Source organism: Symsagittifera roscoffensis, chromosome 3, assembly GCF_963678635.1.
Source record: "Symsagittifera roscoffensis chromosome 3, txSymRosc1.1, whole genome shotgun sequence".
Taxonomy (NCBI): Eukaryota; Metazoa; Xenacoelomorpha; order Acoela; family Convolutidae; genus Symsagittifera; species Symsagittifera roscoffensis.
The window spans coordinates 2,844,760-2,867,390 of record NC_087064.1 but is presented as its reverse complement, the minus strand read 5'-3'; the positions used below and the strand labels follow the sequence as shown (position 1 = coordinate 2,867,390).

General features: G+C 36.6%; 2 protein-coding genes across 3 annotated transcripts in view; both read left to right on the top strand.

Annotated features, from left to right (window-relative positions):
• Window positions 1-19,779, top strand: part of LOC134842848 (EKC/KEOPS complex subunit Tp53rkb-like) — a 391,122-nt gene extending 371,343 nt beyond the window's left edge. The window contains exon 2 of one of the 2 annotated variants that reach the window (XM_063859350.1): window positions 18,946-19,779. In XM_063859350.1, the coding sequence (XP_063715420.1) occupies window positions 18,951-19,703 (753 nt within the window). In that variant the 5' untranslated portion in view covers window positions 18,946-18,950 and the 3' untranslated portion in view covers window positions 19,704-19,779. Of the gene's footprint in view, window positions 1-11,195; window positions 13,035-18,945 lie in introns of those variants that run through there. The other variant, XM_063859349.1, reaches the window with a different exon arrangement.
• LOC134842850 (NADH dehydrogenase [ubiquinone] 1 alpha subcomplex subunit 2-like) lies at window positions 15,224-18,771 on the top strand. The gene is made up of 3 exons (XM_063859352.1): window positions 15,224-15,245; window positions 16,516-16,743; window positions 18,597-18,771. The coding sequence occupies exons 2-3, from the start codon at window positions 16,524-16,526 to the stop codon at window positions 18,683-18,685; spliced, it is 309 nt and encodes a 102-aa protein (XP_063715422.1). The 5' UTR covers window positions 15,224-15,245; window positions 16,516-16,523; the 3' UTR covers window positions 18,686-18,771.
• Window positions 19,780-22,631: the final 2,852 nt, after the last annotated feature.

The window sequence follows — 22,631 nt, the reverse complement described above, 5'->3', positions numbered from 1 at the left end:
ACAACATTAACATCGACAAGTTCTTCAAATGCTTCTGATGCCCAACTTGCGATACATTTATCCACAAGTCCAATAATTTCAACAAGCATTTTTTACGATGCAACGATCGAATCAAAAACATTTATCCCAAAAAAATTTTACACTCTACAAAGGACTTTCTTTGATCAACTGGATGGTTTCAATCTTAAGTATACCAAAGAACAAATTTCATTCTAAAATCTTGCCATTTTTGGCTTTGAATCAATTTGCGTGCCATTCGAACAACTAAAACCAACATAAAAAATAATTTGGATTGGGAAGCGTGAACCCATATCAGTATCAAACTCATCTAATTTGCTTGACAAAACCATGTGTTTGTGTGACAAAAATCCACAATCCCTCATCAGTGACTTCGTGGCAAATTTGGAACTGTTGGCAAAAAAAACAGAGTAGATGCTATCAAAGTTTCTGGAATTTAAAAATAACGTCAGAAAACTGCTACACACAATTTTCAGCATTCTTATTAAAACAAATGGTTCCAATAAGTGTGATGCAAGAGAATACAAAGAAGAACGTATCGAGGATGACAAAGAAACAGACGCATCCACTCACTTTCTCAGGATTCAACAAAATCAATTGCTTGATTGGATGCAACGTCTGCAGAGATACACCAATACCAGTATTTAGGTTCAACAGTAGTCGGTGTGATATAAATTTTTTTTATTCATACCTCATTCCCTACCTTATCAACGAAAAAGAAACAGAACCTATAGTTATCAAGAAAGCACACGTCCTTGTTTATTTCAAAATTGGAGACGTTTAGCTTCTAGACATGATACAATTTTTGGGTGGAGCTACTACTTTTACTCTTCTCTAAAACCTCACAAAGCCAGTGAGATAAAAAACATTTTCCATACGAGTGGTTTGAATTTCCTAACAAGCTTGATTTTTAACAGCTACCGTCGTATGATGAGTTTTACAGTAAAATGAAGAGTAGGAACCCTCTGCATAACTGGTATGACGATTTGCAGAAGCTTCTCAGTGCTGGCTCAACTGAAGAGCGAGCAATGAAAAACTTGAGTTGAAAACAAAACAACCTATGGGGTTGGAAATTACAACTACGTGAAATCCATCTTCGAACAGGAGCAGATGTCAAAATTTTGTAATTTTTTTCTTTGGTATAATGTCGTTCCTACCCTTGAAGCTATGCAGAGAATGGTTTAATTTTATCATGACAAAGGAATATACATGTCAAAGCTCGGGTGAACACTAGCGAATCTAGTGAAAACTTGTCTAAACAAGTCAATCGACTATCAGTTTTACCACATTTTCTGTGATAGTGATAGTGACTTGCCTGAAAAAGTATGGAAGATATGACTGGTGGTCCCTCAATTGTTTTCACAAGAAAAACAGTAGAAAACGAGACTTTTATTTGAACATCAAATTATTTGTATAAATAATCGTTGGGATTGATGTCAGTCAACTCTATCCTTAGTCCATGTGTTAGGATTGGCTCAAAGGTTTGACTACAATGAAGAACTATAAAATTTCAAAGCAAGTTAAAATCGAGTTATTTATTTAGAAAATATGGTTATGTCCTATTTTCAAGCAACCAGAATTGGATGTAAATTTGAGAATCACTACACTACAGGAACACACAAAAAAGATTGTTTTTGAAGCAATGGGTTGTTGTTTTTATCTTTGTCCTCGTCAAGAAGCTAGACCAAGCCTAACTGTTGATGATATCAAACGAAGAACCCAGAAATGTTACATGGATGTGCTTCGAAAATATCACAATCGAGAAAAACTAAACTCAATAGAAAAAATGTGGGAGTGTAGTTGGTATTATCAATTCAAAAGCAAGGTAGACATAAAAAAATTACGTTAGAAATCATTTTTTCTTCAAAAAACTTTTTACCGTCAAATCACTTATGTAAAACATTGGAAAATAAACAATATTCGTTTATGTGCAAGGCGATTTGAGTGTTCCAGGCGAACTAAAATCAAAATTCTCCAATTTCCCACCTTTTTTCTAAAACATTGATCTTACCAGAAACGATGTTGGAGAATATAGACTTATGCGAAACAAGACGACTTGTTGAAACAAACGCAACGAATGTTGGTATTGGTCATTAAATTACCCAACGTAAACCTTATAATACCAATTTTCAATTTTATTTGGATCTTGCACAAAAAATCATCGATTTGTTCAATACACACTGCGTAAAGTAATCAATAGTTTTGTTCAATCCGTTTTTGATGTTAGGCGAGCCGGTGATGAAAATCCATTATGTGGTGTGGTAGCTTAACAATTAAACTGCTAGGAAATAGTTCCTATGGCTATCAAGAAATAGACAGATCAAAACATAGAATGAAAAAAATTATTGGAGACGAAAAGCTACCAATAACCAGTTCTGCAGAGACTCAACATCGTAACTAAAAGTTTGTTTGAAATGGAACTTGTTAAATATACTATAGTGCATTGTGAATTAGTTATAGTAGGATTCTCTTTGTACTACAGCATTAACAAATTCGAAGAACTCGAAATGGATACAGATTCCTTCTATTTGGCTCTGGCAGAAGAAGATTTGGACAAATGAACCCTTCCAAACAAGCGAGCAGAATGGACTGAAAAGCAAAGCAAGGACCGTCAAGGCGATTTCAGAGCAGATGCAATAAACAATTTTTCTCCCGTACTTGCTGCTCTAAATATAAGAAACCCGACAAGAAAGAACAAAGATTGTTCAATGAGGAGTTCAGATGCACCGAAATGTTGTTTCTCTGTAGTGAAACGTATTGCTGCTACGATAGTGAAAGTCAAAAGTATAAGTTTAGCAGTAAAGGATTGAACAAGCGCGCATTAGAAGACTCTGGAGGTGGCCCGATGGCAAAAGTATCGAAAAGTGCATGATGAGGCAACTAATAGACAAGTTCTGCAGTTGAAGTCAACTAATAGAGGTCCTAAAACAATTAATCATGCAGTTGCCTTTATGAACTGAGGACTGAGCTATTTTTCCCCTAAGCGGGAAGTTGAATGTGATGGAATACACACTAAACCACTAAGTTTGTAAGAGATTATGTATTAAAACTCCATAGGATGCTGTTTAATAACACTATTTCTCTGTATTTAATCTTTTTTTCTTTCGAAAGCTCTTTTTAAACGCTACGTTTGAGTTAACAATATGTTGCAGGCATTTCGGGTTCGGGTTCGGGTTTTCGGGTATCGGGTCGGGTTTTCGGGTTTTGAGACAAATTTCGGGTTTCGGGTTCAACAAATTTTCGGGTTCGGGTTCGGGTTCGGGTATTCAATTATGTCGGATTTCTAAAACCCGACTTTTGTTTGCTGTTTTCGGTTTCGACAAAAACTTTCCCAATTTTTCTTTTGTTTGAGGTTTTTGAATTTTTTAATTATCATTTCTATTTCATTTCTGAACGCGATTGCATTGTACGATGAAGGAAGAGTGGCGGATATTTGAAACCAAAAATCCAAAGTTGAAAGACAAGTTTCTGTGCGGTTTCATTGACAAGAAGAAAACAGAAGCGCGGAAGTGCGTTCGTTGCAAAAGTGTATTTTGAATGAAGATAGCAACAACGAGAACGACACCGACGAGGCCGATGAAGACTTTGACACATTGAATACCCGTAGCATCGAACCGTTTGATTTTTCCAATTTTGTGAATGAAATACGACAAGCTGTAAAAGACATCCGCACACCCAACAATAATGCAACCTTCGTGTTTATGCAAAAACAGTTCCAGAAATCAGAACTAGATGTTGTCCTTGACAACGAAACACGATGGAACTCCACTTATTTGATGCTAGAACGTTTTCTCAAACTTTGCGGGTCAGTGGAAAAGTTTTACCACGAACGACGTTTTGATTGGCAACATTTAGACTGTTTAGTTAAGGTGTTGAAACCATTTTACGAAGTAACACTAGAGCTGCAAAAGAAAGAAAAACCGAAGGACTTTGACTTCTATCTCAAGACCGTCGAATATGTGCGAACATTTGCATAAATATTGTTTTTACAGCTATTTTTATTGTTCACTGTAAGAGAAAGTTACACTCTAAAAACGCATCAAATTTATTGCGTCAACGTTCATACCATTTAATCTACCTGAAAATCGGGCATGTCGGGTATCGGGTCGGGTAATCGGGTTTTGAGATCTTTTTCGGGTTTCGGGCCGGGTTTCGGGTTTGAAATGAATGTCGGGTTCGGGTTCGGGTTTGAAGAAACCGTCGGGTTCGGGTTCGGGTTTTAGCTTATCGGGTAATCGGGTTTCGGGTTTGAAAAATGTCGGGTCCCGAAATGCCTGATATGTTGTTTTTTTGATTAAGAAAACAATTAAAGTCGGAAAAATTGGCAAAAATGGGCGCCAAAAAACTTTCTGAAAATAAATTTTATCGACGCATACATCTTACCATCTGAAACTATGAAACCTATAACCTTAATACATGGTAAATCTATAGCTCATGTTGATACATAGGGTTTTGACGGGCTACTCCATAGCCTATGTTAATATATGGCGGCCATCATCCACCCCCCCCCCCCCCCCCCCGGCTGAACTGGCCCAACATATACTATTAACATGTCAATTTTGCAACCACAGATCTTACCTTCGCGCAGAGTGAGGACGCTGAAGTATGTAATAAAGTTTTATTCTAATTATTTAAGCCAGGTAGTGGGGGAAAACAAAATTTTGTTCGGACAATTATGTCAAAATTGGAACAACAGATTTTACCCCCGCACTGAGTGGGGATGCTGAAGATTGTATAAAATTTTTTTTCTTTTTCTAAGCGAGGTAGTGGACGTAAAAAAAAATTTTTCCGAAAAAATTATGTCAAATAAATATCAACAGTTGTTACCCCTGCCGTATGGGAGGATGCTGAACTATGTAAACGGTCCGACATCTCACCACAAGATTTGAGGAACACCGAAATAAGGATACCCCAGTTGGACAGCATATAAGGCAGTGTGGTAGTGAGAGTGATAAGTCTGAGTTTAAATGGAAAATAATCGACCAGGCGTCCAGCAGCATTAAGTTACTTACACTAGAGGCGCTGCACATTAGGAAAGAGAGACCGGCAATTAACACGCGCGACGAGTTTAGAAGTAGGGAGCTGACACTAAGGCTATAGTTCAAGAAATTTGTGACAAAATGTTTAAAATTGTTCCATAATAGTTGTTACATAATCAGTAAAATTTGTAAAGTTTTGATTGGTTGAATTTTTAAAATTTTGGAGTTATGTTGTGTATGACACTTTTTATGATCTTTGATCATTTTGTACAGATAGTTAGAATTTTTAAAACCTGAAGATGCACAAAAATGTGTGAAAACGTTTGTTTGAATTTACAATTTTAACACATTCTCAAATGATTTAAATGTAACATTTTCAAACAAAAATTGTCTAGAAAAATATTCTCTCCAGCTAATTATTCAAATCAATCTTAAAAAAAATCCATTTTTTAGTTTTTATCAAACCTAATTGTCAAAATATTCGAAAATTATCGTTTTCTCCAGATTTTTCTGAATATTCATTGATATTCTCAACCGGACTTCAGCAAATCGTAAGATCCAATTTTTTAAAGTCAAATGCAAATGGAGAAAATTCAAATTGTAAAGCCGAAATTGCAGTCAAAAACAATTAGAAACCACTGCATCGTATTCTATTTTACTGCATTAATTTTTATTTAAAAAAATTACACTGTTTTTTACTTTTAATTACTGATATAAAAGAAAACCTGACCTCATGATTTGGTCTCGAGTTTTTCTGGTAGAAGTTTAAGAATGAAAAATAGTGATCAAATGGCGTCAAAACATTATCAGTTTCTTTTGAACCATGCGATGATAACTTCTTGAAAAAAAAGTTGAATAGTTTTCATCCTATTCAATCTGCAAATTAGAAAAACTCGGCTAATCTTGCAATCATCAAACAATATTCACCGCAACCTTTGCTTTGAGCTGAGATGATAACTGCAAACGTGCTTGATTAGGTGGATATCATTCAATATACTTGAATCCTGGAAAATTTAGGAAACCTTCGATATTTTGCCAATTGAAAACTTATGCATTTTTATCAATAAAAGTTGATTTGGATCTGAAAAGAAAGAATTTCACCACTTCATAGTAAAATTCAGGATAGCAGAAATGCTGGATGCTCAGATGCATTTTTGAACTTTATCGTCAAAATCCCATACCAATAGCATATTTACGGGACAAGTTTTGTTGAAAATTGCCCCACAGTATAAGTTTTAGAAACTTACTGATTTTTAACTATGCAGCATTCCTTGTCTAAAATTTTTGGAGATTTAGACGTGAAGAAAGTTTTTGTACAATCACATTTGGAAATAAACACAATCACAATAAAAATACCAATGAATTACAACGCTTTTGAGTGAACCTAAACTTTCAAAAGATTTAACCCTACTTCGAATTTGACATTTTGAATACTTTACACCGAACGTAAACGAATACTTTCCCAAATTTTTTCTGTGTCCGAGCAGGGGGTTTCAATAATTAATTCGCAAATGAAAAATTGAATTTTCAACTTTAAAACAATTAATTGAATTTATAAAAATCAATAATTGAAGTAATTGCAATTAATTGCAAGTCATTGAACTTCAGGAATGTTTTTCACTTAATCGATGGCGTGTTCATCCCAAAATCGATGATTGACTTTGAAGAAAAGTTGACACTCTAGGTTCATTGGCAACAAGTTATAGAATGAAGTTATCGTAACAGAATGAAGTTTTTCTAGGGTACCTCGCAAAGCGTTCAACTCAGTAATCTGTCGTGCAGAAGGAACTTGTCAACTATTTTTGAAAAACTTTGTAGGCTCTAGAAACGAAAATAATTCCAAAAAACGAGAAATCATGGCCATTATGCTCAACCATCTAGTTTTTCCCGATTTAAAGGCTATAACTTTGCCAGAGTACGTAATTTCATTTGACCTTTTAAACTACTGATTCAATTTAGTTCAATGATGATTAATTCCAAACAAAACATCGAAAAGACCGAAAGTTTAAACTTAATGCTATGTCGCAAAACCTAGCTTTTTTTGCCTAGCTTTTTTTGAAATATGGACTGTTACCAACAGTGTAATACATACATTTACTCAGGACAACCAAGCTACCGACAATCAAACAGTTTTGATTTCTAAGACTCTTTTCGATTCTTTTACACAAATTTGAATGTGAAGGTTTGTCGACCGAGTTATTCCGAAAGTTCCTTTCCAATATTTGCAATTAAATGAATTTTCTAAAACCAATTATTGTATTAATTGAATTTTGAAAAACTAGATTTTTACCCAATTAATTGCAATTAATTTTCACTCAATTATTTTTTGAACACCATTGCTGTCGAGAAAAACCAGTTTGAATTTTCTGATTTTTGATCTAATTCCGAGTTTATTAGGTCAGCGTGCAGGCTTACAATGGCTTATTTAAGCCGTGAAAACTTAGTTATACTCGAGCAAAGTTAGTTTTAGGAATCATTTAGCGCCATTTTGGGAATCAATTTTTTCAAAATTTCAAAAAAAATTCTGCAAAAAAATTTATAAATTTTTTGTGAAAGTTTTGTTTTACGATTTTTTTTTCAATTTTTCCGTCTTTTTCTGCAGATGGCTTTTTTGACACTTTCGAATGTGCCTAATTTCTTTTTTTTCTTTCAGATCTTTTTTTCACATCACACAGAAAAAACTATACTACTCCGAAGACTATGGTCGGAACATTCTGTTTCAAAGTACTGCTGTTTATCAATTTCTTTTTAAGATATATTTTTTTAAAATTTGGGATGTAAATTTGCATTGCAAGTGACGCGAAGCTCGGCTTTAACGCGTGTAAATCAGTGTTGTCGGAACTGTGTGCTACTTGCACAGCAACCGGGCATCCTTATTGTTTGCTTTAATGTGAAATACTGTTTTGCACATTGGTTAAAACTGTAGCGCAGACAGAACTGATCGAAACTTTTTTATCATCGCTTATTTTCCCTTCGCATTGGCTTGCTATGGTCAAAACCACGCTGATTCAATGCAAATTAGTTTGATCTTTTAGCGTAGGAAGTTAATTTTTGGTTTAATGTTTCATACAAATACGGTTTGTCGCTCACCCCTAAATGATTGTTTTTCTACATGTATTCTAACAGGCGAACTGTTGCGAAACTGCTGAACAAGTTGACTGTAAGGATTTTGAAGTTGTGAAGCTTTAAGTTTAGGCATCGTTTTGTCTCTTTTGCGTTGTTGAATCATTTGCGTCGAAAGCAAACATTTTAGCTTGCTTCGCATGTTCTAACTCTGTTTCATCGAGTACAGTTCAGATGCCATTAAGTTTGTTTGACAAAGCTAAATATGCTGATCGACTATGATAGAATACCGAGCGTAAGAAATAACTTTTCGTCTGCGCTTTCCAAAGACTACCGACACGAAAATCTTTTAAATGACATCCTCCAGTCGTTGCTTCAAGAAGACAGCGGGAAAGATCCCAACAAGGAAATATCGACACGACTGTGGTTAGTTAGATTTCTGGCTGAATATTGCACCGAGCTACTAACTGGACCAGAAGACGCAGAAAGGGTTCTGTCATGCATACTGAAGCGTTTGATGAGAGTTTCAACTGTAAAGCCATCTGTTCTGATTTCCTACTTGCACGCCTGTACTACTATTGTAGTTTGTTTCGAAGAGTTGCCAGGAGCGGACGGCGATCGAAGCAGATCGACAACTGTTAACTCCGCTGCTACTAACTCGCCAACTGAAAAGAAACTTGAAACTCTATTAGTTCAATCACTGATTAAATTCCTGACTCACAAACAGACACTTGGTATAGAGGTAGAAAAATGTACTCTTCAGTGCTTATTGGAACTTGAAAGATCAATTCCCGCTTGTTTGAGCCAATATTTGAGCATATTAAGTGAGGATAACCGATTGTATCAAGGCCCAAACAAGCAATTATGGAACCTACTTATTGTCAGCGGAGTTCGAAATTTCCTCAAATGCGTAGTAAGATTCCCAAAAGTTACCCAACGTGGAATTTCGTCTGTTTTATTGCGTGGTATTTCATTGCCAAGTCGATACACAAACATATACAGTCATGAAATGGGTCGGTTTTTTATGCTCTTTGAAGAATCTCGGAAGTTTTCACAGCAGAATGATAACATCACTGCAATTGCTAAAAATGGAATGGGTTATTTTTTTGAAATGGAATCGTTGGTTCAAGCCCAGTTCGTATATTACTTGATGGAAGTGTATGACTTTTACGGAGTTGAAGACGAAAAGTTTCCATCAATAATAACTTGCCTTTCCAAGAAAGATGCCTTGACATCCAATTTGTCTTCTCTTTTGCTCTTCAGGAGTAATATTGCGAAATTCAACTCAAGCTTTGCAAAAGATTTTCTACGAACATTTGAACGATCCAGCCAACTCACACATCGCTCTTACTTGACGAATATTTGGTACTTCAAGTTTTCATCTGAGGTAGCGAAAATAGCACAAAAATCTCTGTCTAAAGTTTTTCTGCAACCAAAGGTTTTCGATAAAAATGCAGTTCTCTTGGAGAAGGCGTGCAAATTTATTGAGATATCTGCTACAGAATTTGACAATGGGTATCTATCGCATCAGGTTTTTAGTTTAATGAAATTATTTACAAAGCAAATTGAAAGACAGTCAGTTAATTTTATTCACCAGGCTGTTTTTCGGGTGTTGCTTCACGCGTTCATGTACCACAAGGCATGTGAAACTGCGCTGAAAGTAATAATCCTGGACCTGTGTTCAAGGTACTCGTTTTTGTGCCTCCCGATTACAGGTCTTCTCAAGAGTATGTGGAAGCTACAACCTGAAAGCCAATTTCCCGACGCATGTTTGAGTTCTTTTAGTGACTCGATTGCAAGTTGTTCATTTGATTCGTTTTTACCGTCCTTTACTGATTATTTACCTTTGATGTCTCTAGTAGCAGCCAAGTCGACGGCCGATTTAACCGGTTTCTTAGAACTTCTAGAAAAAGCCTTGATGTTGTCCGATGCGTGTCAAGCAGGTGCCTGGGAAGTTGGAAATGGACTGATTGAAATCCTGCACAACGTTCTAGAATGCGACAGACGGGATATTTACTGCGCCGAAGTGCGTTGCTTGTTGCAATATATAGCTTGCAACTTCAGCAATGAATCAGTCAAAGATTCTGCGAACCTGTACCTGAACCTTGCTTCAAGTGTTTCTCCAAAAAGATTGGGTCAGTTCTTTCAAAGTGTACCGAAAGATCACAGGCCATCAAAATCCCAGTTTAGTACTTTTCTTGCCGCTAATAATGGCTCCTTGTATGAGCCTGATTTAAACGATGTAGCTGGTTTTAACTCAGAAACTCCAACATTGGACAACGACTCGATTCTGTTGTGTAAAACAGCTCCCGATGAATTGCTAGATGATAATTTAAAAGTCCATGCCAAACACTTGAAATCTTTCTCGACTGGGATTCGAAATTTCAAGGACTTGTTGGGGTATGATGCAATGCCCAACTCGATCAAACTGGTGTTCGAGGTATCAGTTAACCAGGAGTTCTCAATGTGTGATTTCTACGCTTTGGAATTTGTGGTCAATCTGGGTGAAAATCTTCAGTTCAGGGATGAGTCAGCGCCACTAAGCCTAGACCATCTGGGAGTTGAATCAGCGCAGATTCTGGAGCTGGATGTCGAAGTTAAGCAAATCTCTGAGATAGATCTAGAAGTTCACTGCGTTTTCATTGACAATAATTTGAATACTAGCAAATGCCCGATGAGTAACGTACCTCTAAGGTTCCAAGACTATTTCATGCCGTTTTTTTGTGCACCAGAATTGCGATCTCAGATATTTCGTGAACTGTGGAACCACTACAAAACAGAAATTGAGTTTTCAGAAACTGAAGCTGTGGATTTGATTTATACCATGGAAGTTACTGGTAGTTTTGGGGAGCTGAAAAATGTCTTAAAGCGACTGGTTCATTTTGACTGCTGGATCTCAGATACCTTTGAAACGGATGATTCGCAGATAACCTTAGGAATATTTCTGCCTCCTGAAAATCATTTGCTGATTCAAATCAAACACCAAACTGAGTTCGCAATTTTTCATTGTGTAATTTCGAACGAGGAACTTTGTCCGATGCTTAATAACTTTCTAGTCCACTTTGAAACCATTTATCGCACTTATAATCGAAGCTTTGTTAATTAGACGAATTTATTTTTTTAATGAGTTTTCAGATAATTTAAAATGATTTGATTTAATAAATCAGATTTATAATGAATAACTTGATCAGCAAACCAACGTTGCGAGGTTGGAAACGCTGCCCGTCGGAAGGTTGTGATCAATTCATGGGAGTAAGAGCGAAAGTGTGTAAAAAGTGTTGGGTGAGTGACCTAAACGAGAGTTCAGGAGCTGAACTGGAGCTGCGGTCGAAAGAGTTAGTAGTGGAACTGCAGAACTCTTTCGGAAATAGTTCTCAAAGATATTTTTTAGTTCGAACTAAAGTAGAATCTTTGACATCGTATTGCGGAGTTGTCGTTATGGAACAAGAAATATATTCGAACTCAGACATGCCGATGTGTAAAGTATATTGCTACGTACCAACTTGCATAAACCAGAGATCGAATGAAGATAGAACTGTAAATTGTAACCACGGACCCTTATGTGCACAGGGATCCGCTGTTCCTGCAAAATGTTTAGCAATTAATTGGGAGTATGTGTTTAAGAAAGTGCCTAACATACCAGAATCAGTCAAAATTAATTTAGCATCTGTTAGAAAACTAGTGTCCGGTTTTGATTTTGCGGCACAACCAGTCCAAAAAGTGGATTCCTTAGTCTATGCAGTTTTTGGACCGAAGTCGACATCTGAACCCCACGGAATATCACATGTGACTTTCAGCAAAACTAAAAAAGAGTATTACTGTTCATGTATTTCCTTTTTCGAATCGGGTAATACGAGTTCATATGAGGAAGTGACCGGTCAAGTTAGGGTATGTTATCACGCGTATCTACTTTTAGCCGCCTTTTTGTCCGATTTCAATTACAGAGAGAGGGTAAAGGTCACTTCAATGTTTTGTCATTTGTTTTTGCAAGATGTAGTTGCATCTAAAGTTCGAGAGGAACCGGGCCAAATGTGGTCCAATGACAACGACTCCCCTGAAAATTATTCAGAAGATGAAAATGAATCCTTTGAGAAAGAAAACTCTAAACTGAACTCGAACTCAAATGAGGTTTTAATCCAAGTTGACGCATATATTTGTAATTTGATACATCAAATGCGCGATGCGTTGAAGCCTTTAAACAAGGAAAGTGTGGCACAAGCATCGATGAATTTGTCAATGCCATCCGCTGTTTTCAAGAAAATTGAGGGAAAAATAGCAGGAAAGTTAGGAGAAAATTGGAACCCGATTCCACCGAAAAGAAGCAGAGAAAACGGACTGGAGAAGAAAGATTGGGAAATTTTAGTATCGACCACATTTAATCATATGATGACTTTGACAGATGATTACTTAAGGCAGAAATACGGTTCGAAACTCAGCTTGGAAAAGTTTTTCATGACTGACGCTAAAGAAGGCCAGGTAGAGGTGCGTAAAAGTAAAATTGAAGGCCTGATCAAAGACTGTTTTAACGATTCGAGCGAAACTTCGAGTCCAAGTAATCTGGAAAACAGAAACTGGAACGGAGATTACACGCCTAAAAATCCATTACAATCTAATTTACCTAAAAACTTAACCGACTCGAATGCTGTCAATTCAGCAGATTCCTTAAACCGAAGACATCCGAGTTTTAGAAAAGTGACTCCGTCTTTTTTCTCGTCTCAAGTTGTGATTGGCCGACATCCTACTTTATCACAACAGATGCCATGTTTAATTGAGTGGGTAGAAACTTCACCTCAATTTGGTAATCTGAAGTTGACGTTTTGGTATGCAAAGAAAGTCAATGGTTGTTTTGTATGAGTTGCAATTTAGATTAATAATTGTCTGGTAAATACCAAAGATGTTGTAAATGGGTGGTTTCTATTTATGAGTTGATTGAAGCTAATTGAAATGCTCACAATAATTTTCTTGATATCTTAATTTTTTGGACAAAGAAATCTATGCATTAGCTACTAACGAATAAATGAAAGTTCAGTTAAAATTGTGTGAGCAACGAAGTCCAACCAAGGCCGTTACAACGATTATTACCCTTGCGATTAGCAAGCGTCATCAAACTGGAATATAGCCGTTTTTCGGGGTAACAAATAGTTTAACAGAATCACTTGAATTATTTGATAGCTCGCTTTATTAATGCAGTTAATTTTCATGAAAATTTGGGTCCAGTAGTGTGGTGGTAAAGAGTGGGGTTATTTCGCGACGCATGAAACGTAGAAGAATCAAAGACCATGCCAGTTTTTTTGAAGAGTCGATGAACGTAGTTAAGACTCTTATAGAGGTCGAGATGATTTTTTTCAGAAAAGGTATTCGAATTTATTCAGGCACAAATTTTATCTTCTGCGGTTTGAATTCTAATTTTTTTACCCTTGCGATAAGCAAGGGTTTTGAAATCGGGTACTAGGCTTTTTTCGTAAATAACTGCACGACTCATTTGGACTCCTGATGGTTCCTTTGTTCACAATGATTTCAAATTTCTTTGTGTCTCCTGCACACCTAGCCTGGAGTTAACGAATACACCTGGGACGGCAATAGTCTTGGGGTCGAATCTGACTTGGACTTGTAATTATTCCGGTTCCAAACAATTTCGGACTACTTTTTGTCTGCAATGTCTTTTTTCGGCTTAGTTGCCACATCTGAGAATCGTTTTTTTGCTGCAAACAATTTTCACTGTAGTTTCTCAAAAGTTCTAGCGTTTTTAAACTTCATCCAAATCGAATTTGGTTTCTTACATTGGCTGTAATTTTACTAGCTCGATACGTGAAAGTTTTTTTTTCATTTTTTTATGGGCTTAATAAGTTTTGGTTTATGTATATCGACCTAGCGCGCTGTTTGGGGATGTAAAAATGCTTTGTGTGCGTGCGTGTTCTGAGGGGAAGAGGAGAAATAATTTTTTCCAATAATTGAGATTTTTATCGTTGTGACGGTTTCTGCCAGATATTTTCAGCTTTGTTACTGCTTGGTTATTTTAGTTCAAATTCAATGAAGCATCTCGAATTGAGTGAACCCAACTTCTTGAGACCGCAAAGGGTTGTGGTTCAAAACCGGTCAGGACCTGTTTGTTTTTGCAAACTAGCGTTTTTGTGCTTTTTCGGGCTATCGTCCGTCTGTTCATTTGTCGCCTTAGTTCCCGTAGCCCGAATTTTTTTGAAGGTTCAGCTTTCTACCAAGTTATTTTAACCCCTATAATTAAGACGATAAAGCCCTGGAGATCGATTCCAGTTGCGACCTGTATTTTTTGCAAATAGAAAATTTTCGGCTAATTTAGGGTCCAATTTTCGGCTAATTTAAGGTGAATTTAAATTGTTGTGTAGTTCGTAAATTTACAAACTGTGATTTTGAGTAGTTTTACTTGTTCACGATTCACTGTAAAATGGGTGCGGCTTATGTTATATTGAGTTCGGATGAGCCAATTTATGTTGCTTAGTTCAATTTTCCAATATCTTCTGCCTATTTCAGGAGATATGAGTGGTTTTCCATTGCTATTTGTTTTGCAAATGATCTATGAAAACGCGTAACACGACAACTCGCAATAAAAACAACTCATAGTAATGTTTAACAATTACGACAACTTGCAAAAAGTGATAAACCGGAATAAACTCGTAAGATAATCATTGATTAGTCCCCAAATTAAGAACCGAAATCCCCGCTCGATTTAAAACAATTTTTGCGGAGAGATATGAGTCTTTTTGTTCGTTTTTTATGTTTTTTTAGGAATCGTTCTCAATCGAATTCATTGTCATTTTGATCTCTGACTCTCAATAGTTCTTTTTATTTGAATAATGTTGAAGTCAGCGCGGAAAACGAACCTTGATTTTTGAAGATGAAAAAAATTGTTGAAAAAAAGCAGGAAACTGAGATCAATTTTGGCTTGAAATCTGAGTTCACCACAGCGTCTGTAAAAGGGCGCATCTTTCATTCTGCACAGGCCAATTGGCGAAAATTTTAAGAGTAGGGACTGGCGCTTAATTACAAAGGTCAAAGAAAGTGAATTCATTTTTTTGCGCTCGCTCTATTCCTGAGTGCGGCTTGAAGCTTTTACTAGAAGCTCTGTACGCTACATCATCTGAGAATGAGTAGCTCTAACCGTATCTCGATTGTTTCCAGAAGAAAATGTGAGTGGGGGAACCTATACATGTAAGTATTCAAAAATTCAGATTTTAAACCAGCTATATTGAATCAGTTTAACAGTGCACTAAATGAAAACCAAAAAACAAACTATTCGGCTGAAGGATGGCATTGAGCTTTTCAATTAGGATTGGGTTGTGGCCAGCCATAGTATCACAATTCATTCAGCAAATACGGAAGAAACAAAATCTAACCGAATATAGCCTGACGTCGATGCAGCGATAAGACGTAGTTGGTTTATTTTGTTTCTGAAACTTTTTAACAGGCTACAATTAATTTTCGTTTATGTTCGCTTTATTAAATGCAAATCGTTGCATATCAATTGTAAAGTTATGCATTTCAAAAATGCTTAATGTTTACTAGTTCATTCATAGTAAAGCATTTTTTTTGTTTAGGCAATAAGTTTTGATAGACTTCCGTTCTTCGTCGTGAGTGCTAGTTTTGTCTCCATTCTGTCCTGTTTAGTGACGGCCTATTTGCTTTTCGTGTTATTTCCTCCCCCCAACCTTCAAGTGTCCGCTTCATCTCTGCCCATATTCACTCTAATTAATGCGGAAGCTGATATTGTTTTGCTTACAAAAGAGTTCTTTGTAGACAAACTCAATACCGCTTTGCGAATGTTTGGCTGTGTTGACAATTTGAAGTGTTAAATTTGGAGGACAAAAAACATCTATTGAATTCGAGTGACAGATCATATCGAGCCCTTTCATGGTTTGAATGTTTGCATGAACACTTAAAAATTGCGAAGATGGGGATATTTGAATTTTTTTGTTCCGAACTATTGAAATGTGGGAAGGGACTATGGCGTAGGTTGTTTTTTTTTTTCTGCGCGATTTTCGGAAACCCTAAGAAAAATTGTAGCTGGTCAATTGTGATTGAAGTTTCAGATAAATAGGGAAAAACAGCTCTGATTGTCCAATAATTTCAAACCAGTAAGCGATGATGAGCTTATTTTGTTTTATCACGGGAAAATTTCAAGCTTTCGATTTTACTGAAAACGGTTTGAATTGGCATATTTTGTGCCTCTCAGCAACAAAACCAATCATGACGTGAAACGCTTTTTTGGCTATTTTAGGAATCGAAATCAACCGATTATATAATCGTTGTCAAAAAAATTTTATCGAGAAAGTCATTGACGTCTAATTTTAGGTTATCCTTCCAGACGGTTGCTTCCAGACGGTATTAGGAACTAGAAGCGAATATGAGGGGCTATTCAAAGCGATGGCAAATCCCTGATAGTATTGTAATTTTGTACTCATTAAGAGGCGCTTTTTTTCAGACAGTGCGATGAGCGCAGCAGCCAAACAAGCAGTGAGTCATGCAGGAAAGAGTCTGGGTAAGAACGTGAAGGAATTGAGACTGCATTTGTGTCAGACAAGTGCTTCCAGTGGGGGAGTGAGACAGTTTGTGGAGCGGGACTATGTGGCTTTGAAGGTGGCCAATCCTCACCTGCCAATCATGGTCAGAGAGTGCAGTGGGGTGGTGCCTAGAGTATACGCCAGATACAGTTAGTTCGCCATTTTATTGTTGCGACCATTGAAAATATGGAGGAATTTTATATTCGGGTGTGTTTTAGATTTTTTTCGACGCAAAAACAGCTACCACAAATAATCATCGGACAGGGTTGAGTGATGTATTATATTAAAGTACTATCAGTCGTGGTTCGAACGACATTAAAAAAATGTTGAAAAAGTTTTCACTGTGTCGAGAAAAACAGGTTTGAAGTTTTTGATTTTTGGTCTAGTTTCGAGCTAATTAGTTAGATAGTTGGTAATTGCAATATCTTATTAAAACTTAATTTAAGCCGTGAAAACTTAGTTTCACTTAGGTAAAGGTAGTTCTTGGAGTTTTCCAGCGCAAGGGAATCAAAAACTAGAAAATTCATAAAATTTCCATAAATTTTTTTTTTCGTTTTTCTAGTCATTTTCTTCAGAAACTATTTTCCAATTGAATTAATTTACTCTGACTCTCAAATATGCCTAAGTTTTTTTTTTGTTCAGTTTTTTATCACAACATGCAGAAAAAAACGACACCAATTTGAGAAAACAGTTTTGTAATTTTTACGACTGTGGTCGGAACATTCTGTGCTACTTGCACAGTAACCAGCTATCCTTAATATGATATCAATAGTAGTAATAAAAGATAATAGAACTAAATAAGTAGTAATAATAATACAATTTAAGTCTTAATAGAAGTTCGATCCTTGCCTTCCTAGGGCGTCTTAGAAAACTTCTGAAGTTTTTTGTGCGACGGCAAATGTTTTTCTTTAAACTTATAAAGCATATGCAGGCATTTTTGACGCCAGTACCAAATTTGTCTCAAAAACATAGAACAGCTAAAATACCGTTTTTGAAATGAAAAGTATTCATAGATTTTTTAGTCATGCATTTTTTAATCATGCAAAAAAGGAAAGGCTTTTTGGTAACACTTGGTGGGTCAAAACTGTTTTCACTGCATCTGAAGTAAGCGAAGGGAAGGACTTTTAGCGGTCGGAACATTTGACGTGTCTTGAATAGAAATCGCTTGCTCTTATTACCTTTGCGATCAGATCAACAAGGGTATTGCAATCGGGCACTAGATTTTTTTTCCCGTAAAGAACTTTGTTCACATAATGGTCAAATTAAGAAGTATTTAATTTAGATTCAATTCATAATGAATTCAATTTTTTTTACGTCTTCGGCGCACTTTGTCTACAGGCAACGAATACGCCTGGGGCATCAAAGTTTCTGGTTTTGTCGGTTTAGTTGATAACCTCGTATAAAACTTTTTGCTTTGTTCTGCGCAATTTAGATTGTAGTTACTTTTAGTGTTTGGATTTACTTTTGCTGTTTGTAATTGTACTAACCTTGACCGTATATTTCCTCTCCTTTTTTTAACATGATCTGCACGCATGATCTCGGCTTATATTTTTTTGGCTTAGGGATCCAATTTTGTGTCGTTTCAAGGAATTCAAATTTTAATGCTCTTTTGGATTGCGCAAAATGCCAAAAATCATTGAATAGAAATGATAGTTCAAATATTTTCACGACAATTTTGTTTTCGTTTCTGCGGGAATTTATCCAAATTTTGTCGGCTTTCACATTCTTACCAACACTGGCGACACTAGTCTCGCTAATTGTTTTTTGAATTTTAATTAAACCCCGTCGATTGTGTTTCTGGACGAATTTTCCGAAAAAGGAGCATCATTCCAGACAAAATCTTGATTTTTTCGTTGTTGTTTTTTTTTTCGATTTTTTTTGGACTGAGTGGCTATTCTTTTTTTCCTGTCTGCTATCTTGTATCGCTATTTTAAGCTTGCAATGTATCGCAAGTGGTGCGGAGCTCCACTTCGCCTATGTGTAATTTTTGTTTTTGCTTCAGCTTTGGGAGTTGAAAGATCAGTAGACCTGACAGACTTCAATGCGAATCAAGTGCTGAGCAGCATCGAAAACCTAGCCAAGAAAGTCTGAAGTGGAAGTTTCATTTTAAAAAACCTATATAAACTGATTCTTTTGCAAATAGATTATTTTCTCAAATGGCCGTTTTGTGAGTTGATATGGATTACCTACATGCTTTGAAAAAGTTTAAATTATTCAGAGTGAAATCAGAATTAGAGTTTCCATCCAGTGAATGGAGATATTGAGCTTACCATCAGAAATGGAATATGTTGCCATACCTGATAAACTGAAGCTTATGAACACCATATGTCAGAAGCACGCATTCATTTCAGGTGAAATGGTGGTTGATAATTGTCCATTTCTTCGCAATTGTGAGCATTCTCTTCTGTTCCAAGGAGCAGAGGCATGTCTGTATATCTTGAAAGACCCCAACAATGTCACCCATAACGGCATGTTTCTCCTTAAAAAACGACTGGTAAAAAGTTATAGACATGCAAAACTAGACAAAAAACTGACTCAGAAGCGAATAACACAGGAAGGCAGGACTTTGCTGAAGTGCCAAAAACTGGGAATCAAAGTGCCTATTGTCTACTTAAGTGATCTTAACGAGCGAGTAATTTTGATGGAATATCTCGACGATTATCAGAGTTTGAGAAACGTTTTAGAATCGAGAAGCCTCGACAATTCTGTGCTTAAAATACTTTCGGCTAATGTAGCTAATGTGGTAGCGAAATTACACGACAACAGCGTAATACACGGGGATTTAACGACTTCCAATGTTTTAGTCAAAGAATTGAAGGTTGAAAATGGAACACCTGAATCTGAAAATATGATTGAAAAAAGTGTCACGAGAAATTTCTCGATAGTTCCGATTGATTTTGGGCTTTCGTCATCATCTGATACAAGTGAAGACAAAGCTGTGGATTTGTATGTTTTGGAGAGAGCTATTTTGACCACTCACGCCAACATGACGTCCTTTTTTGACAGTTTCTTGGAAAATTACGTAACAGCTTCCAAATATGGCAGTGCGACAAAGGCGAAGTTAGACGAAGTACGAGCGAGAGGACGTAAAAGAGATATGATGGGTTGATGCGAAAACTGTACTTGATTTTTTTCTTAAAACAGTTGACCTTAAAAATTGATGAATAACTTTTATAAATTTTTTCGATTTCAATGCTAGATCCGGGAAAATGTTCGAGAGAAGACATAAGATACCAGGGGCGGATCTAGGATTTTCTCGAGGGGGCGGATTTTCAAAACAAAATCGAAAATTTTGACGACCTTTTTTTTAGGTCGAGTTAATAGGTTTTTCGAGCTCTCCCAAAGCACTGTTTTGCCCCTATTTAGGCTAAATTTCGTTTTTGGGCACTTTTTGAAAAATTTTGACAATAAAATCGCTTTTTTTGGCGCGCGCTCCCCCTCAAAGTTAGTATGTATTGGCGCCCAAGGCGCCTTTAGAAAAATTTTAGGGTCGGTCGGCCAAAAATGGATTTCTGAAAAAGTATCAAAGGGGGGAGCGCCCTGAGGGGGGGGGGCGTCCGCCCTTCCCCCTAAATCCGCCCCTGTAAGATACCAAGTGAAGAGTAGTCATTTGTCTCTCTTGGGTCACGGTTGGAGGGGTCCCAGTGTCATCCGACTGCTCAAGGTGGGACCAGCTACGGCGAAATGGATGACATCATCCTCCCCACGGCTGGTCCTGCTTTGAGTAGGACCGGGGCCTTAAAATTCAATTATACTGTCATCGAATCAAGATGTTATCCCAATTTCTTTAATCTTGATCCAAAATTAGTGGGAGAGCTATTTTTTTTATTCCTAAAACATTGCACGAGTCAATTCCTTTTTGTCAGCTTGACATCATGAAATTGATCTATAATTCTTTTGTGTGAATGAGCGAAACCAGGTTTCGTTGAATTACGTAGTCTGGTTTTTTTTTTGGGGGAAAAGTCTTGAAATTTAATCACGGGCCCATTTGCTAAATATGGTCTGACTTTTGAAGCTCAATTTTCAAATGGAGGCCAAAAATGCGCTGTACCAAACAGGAGTACAATGGGCAACAATGAAACTTAAGTTTTAGCTTCCCAATGCGGCTTTCATTTTCTAAAATTCGCGGCGGAACAACAAAAATCATCATGTATATTCAGTTTCTAATACGATTCAATGTGTCTCCTGAAACTGGAAAGTTGAAAAACTTTTGCCCCACGCAATGCTTGTGTCATAGACCAATCCAATTTTTTCAATCCTCAATCAGCCCAGCCCTACTATGTTCAATTTTGAAATTTTCTGTCATTACTCAACAGGTTAATTATTAGGGCTAATTTTTAAGGCGTTCACGCTTGGGATTAGCACGCGTTATCAAATGGGAACATAGACTTGTTCAGGTTAATAACTACAGTACTACATTAACAAAATCCTTTGAACTATTCGGGCTTGCAGTTTACACTTTTGTTCTGATGGAATGTCTGGCCAACGGATTTTTCTTGAGCATGTTTTATATTGAGTTGCCGTTCTATTCAGTTTTTTTTATATGTTGGCTGTAAAATAAGTTAATTTTTTATTGCTTTTTTTTCAAATGCGTCAGGGTTTCTTTGAATTGACGGATTTCCATTGATATTATATTTGCTTAGTTTCCTCATAATTCGCCGTTTGCAGGACCAAATTATATTTAACTTTGTTTGCTTTTCGGTGGTGGGGGAGTTTGGACGTTGAACTTAGGAACTTGGGAGCTTAACATTTTCAAGGCGTTTTGTCAGCTCTGCAGTTCTCTACCAAATATTGTCCGTTTAATAAAGCTTGTTTCATTACTGATTTATTCTGTGGCACTTGTGGTTCCCGATAACTGTTCTTGAAATTGAACCGCTTTTGGGACGCTTTTTCCCGATGTTTTTTTTCTTCTTTTTTTTCACTCAGTGGCTTTCGTCCTAAGTTTTGTTTCGCTGCCGTGCTTTTTGTGCATTGGATCGCAAGTGGTGCAAAGCTCCGCTTCGGCTCTGTGTTGATAGCATGCGTTTTGTGCGCTCAAATCAAGCGAATGCATTGCTACCTGATAATTAGTATTCAAATACGCGAACTTCTGCTAATCACACGATCTACGTGGTCGAATGGTGTAGTGTAGTAGACTCTCGTGTTTGCCTATAATGCAGCAGTTAGTGGGTTCAACCTCTGACTGTCTAATGATTTTTTGTATATTTAATTTTTCCAGCGTAATGTATTTTTTTTTGAGTTTTTGTGCCGTTATACCGCTTTTGTTTCTTGTGTTTGCGAAGTGCAGCTTTGCCTCTGTGTTTAAAACTGGGTGTACTCTTCATTTGAAGTACTTTTCAGACTTTGTTTTTGTAAAGAATTTGGACGACGGTTCATTTGTTTGCTACGGCATAGTTTATTACGCTTGCGATTAGCAAGCGTTATCAAACAGGAATATAGACTTTTTTCCAGTTAACAACTAGTTTAACAAAATCAGTTGAATCACTTACTGACCATGCTGCTGACTGACATGCTCAATTTCTTGAAAATTCAAATTTAACACAACGGGTTTTGCTTGTGCTGTAGACAGTTTTCAGTGTTATTGCAAGTGCAAGTGTTGTTTTTTCTAATTTCAGGGGGGACTTATAAGATTTTAGATCTTCAGATATTCTTTTTCGGTTCAGTTGGTGTCTGCTCAAAGAATGTCGGCTTAATTGCCACATCACAATTTTTTTTTGCTGCAAGCAACTTTCATTGTAGTTGCAAGTGCAAGTGATGTTCATTCTAGTTTCAAGGGAGACTTGAAAGGAAAAAAAAACGTTTTTTTTTTCAACTCAATTGGTTTCAGCTCAACGTTTGTTGGCTTAGTTGCCACATCACGGATTTTTCTTGTGCTTTTAATAACTTTCATTATAGATGCAACTGCAAATGTTTTCCATTGTTGTTTTAGGTGGTACTTTAAACTTTTTTTTTATAAAATCGTATTTTTTTCGGCTCAACTTGTGTCTGCTCAAAGATTGCCGGCTTTGGTTCTTTTCGAAATTTTTGTTCCGTTGTT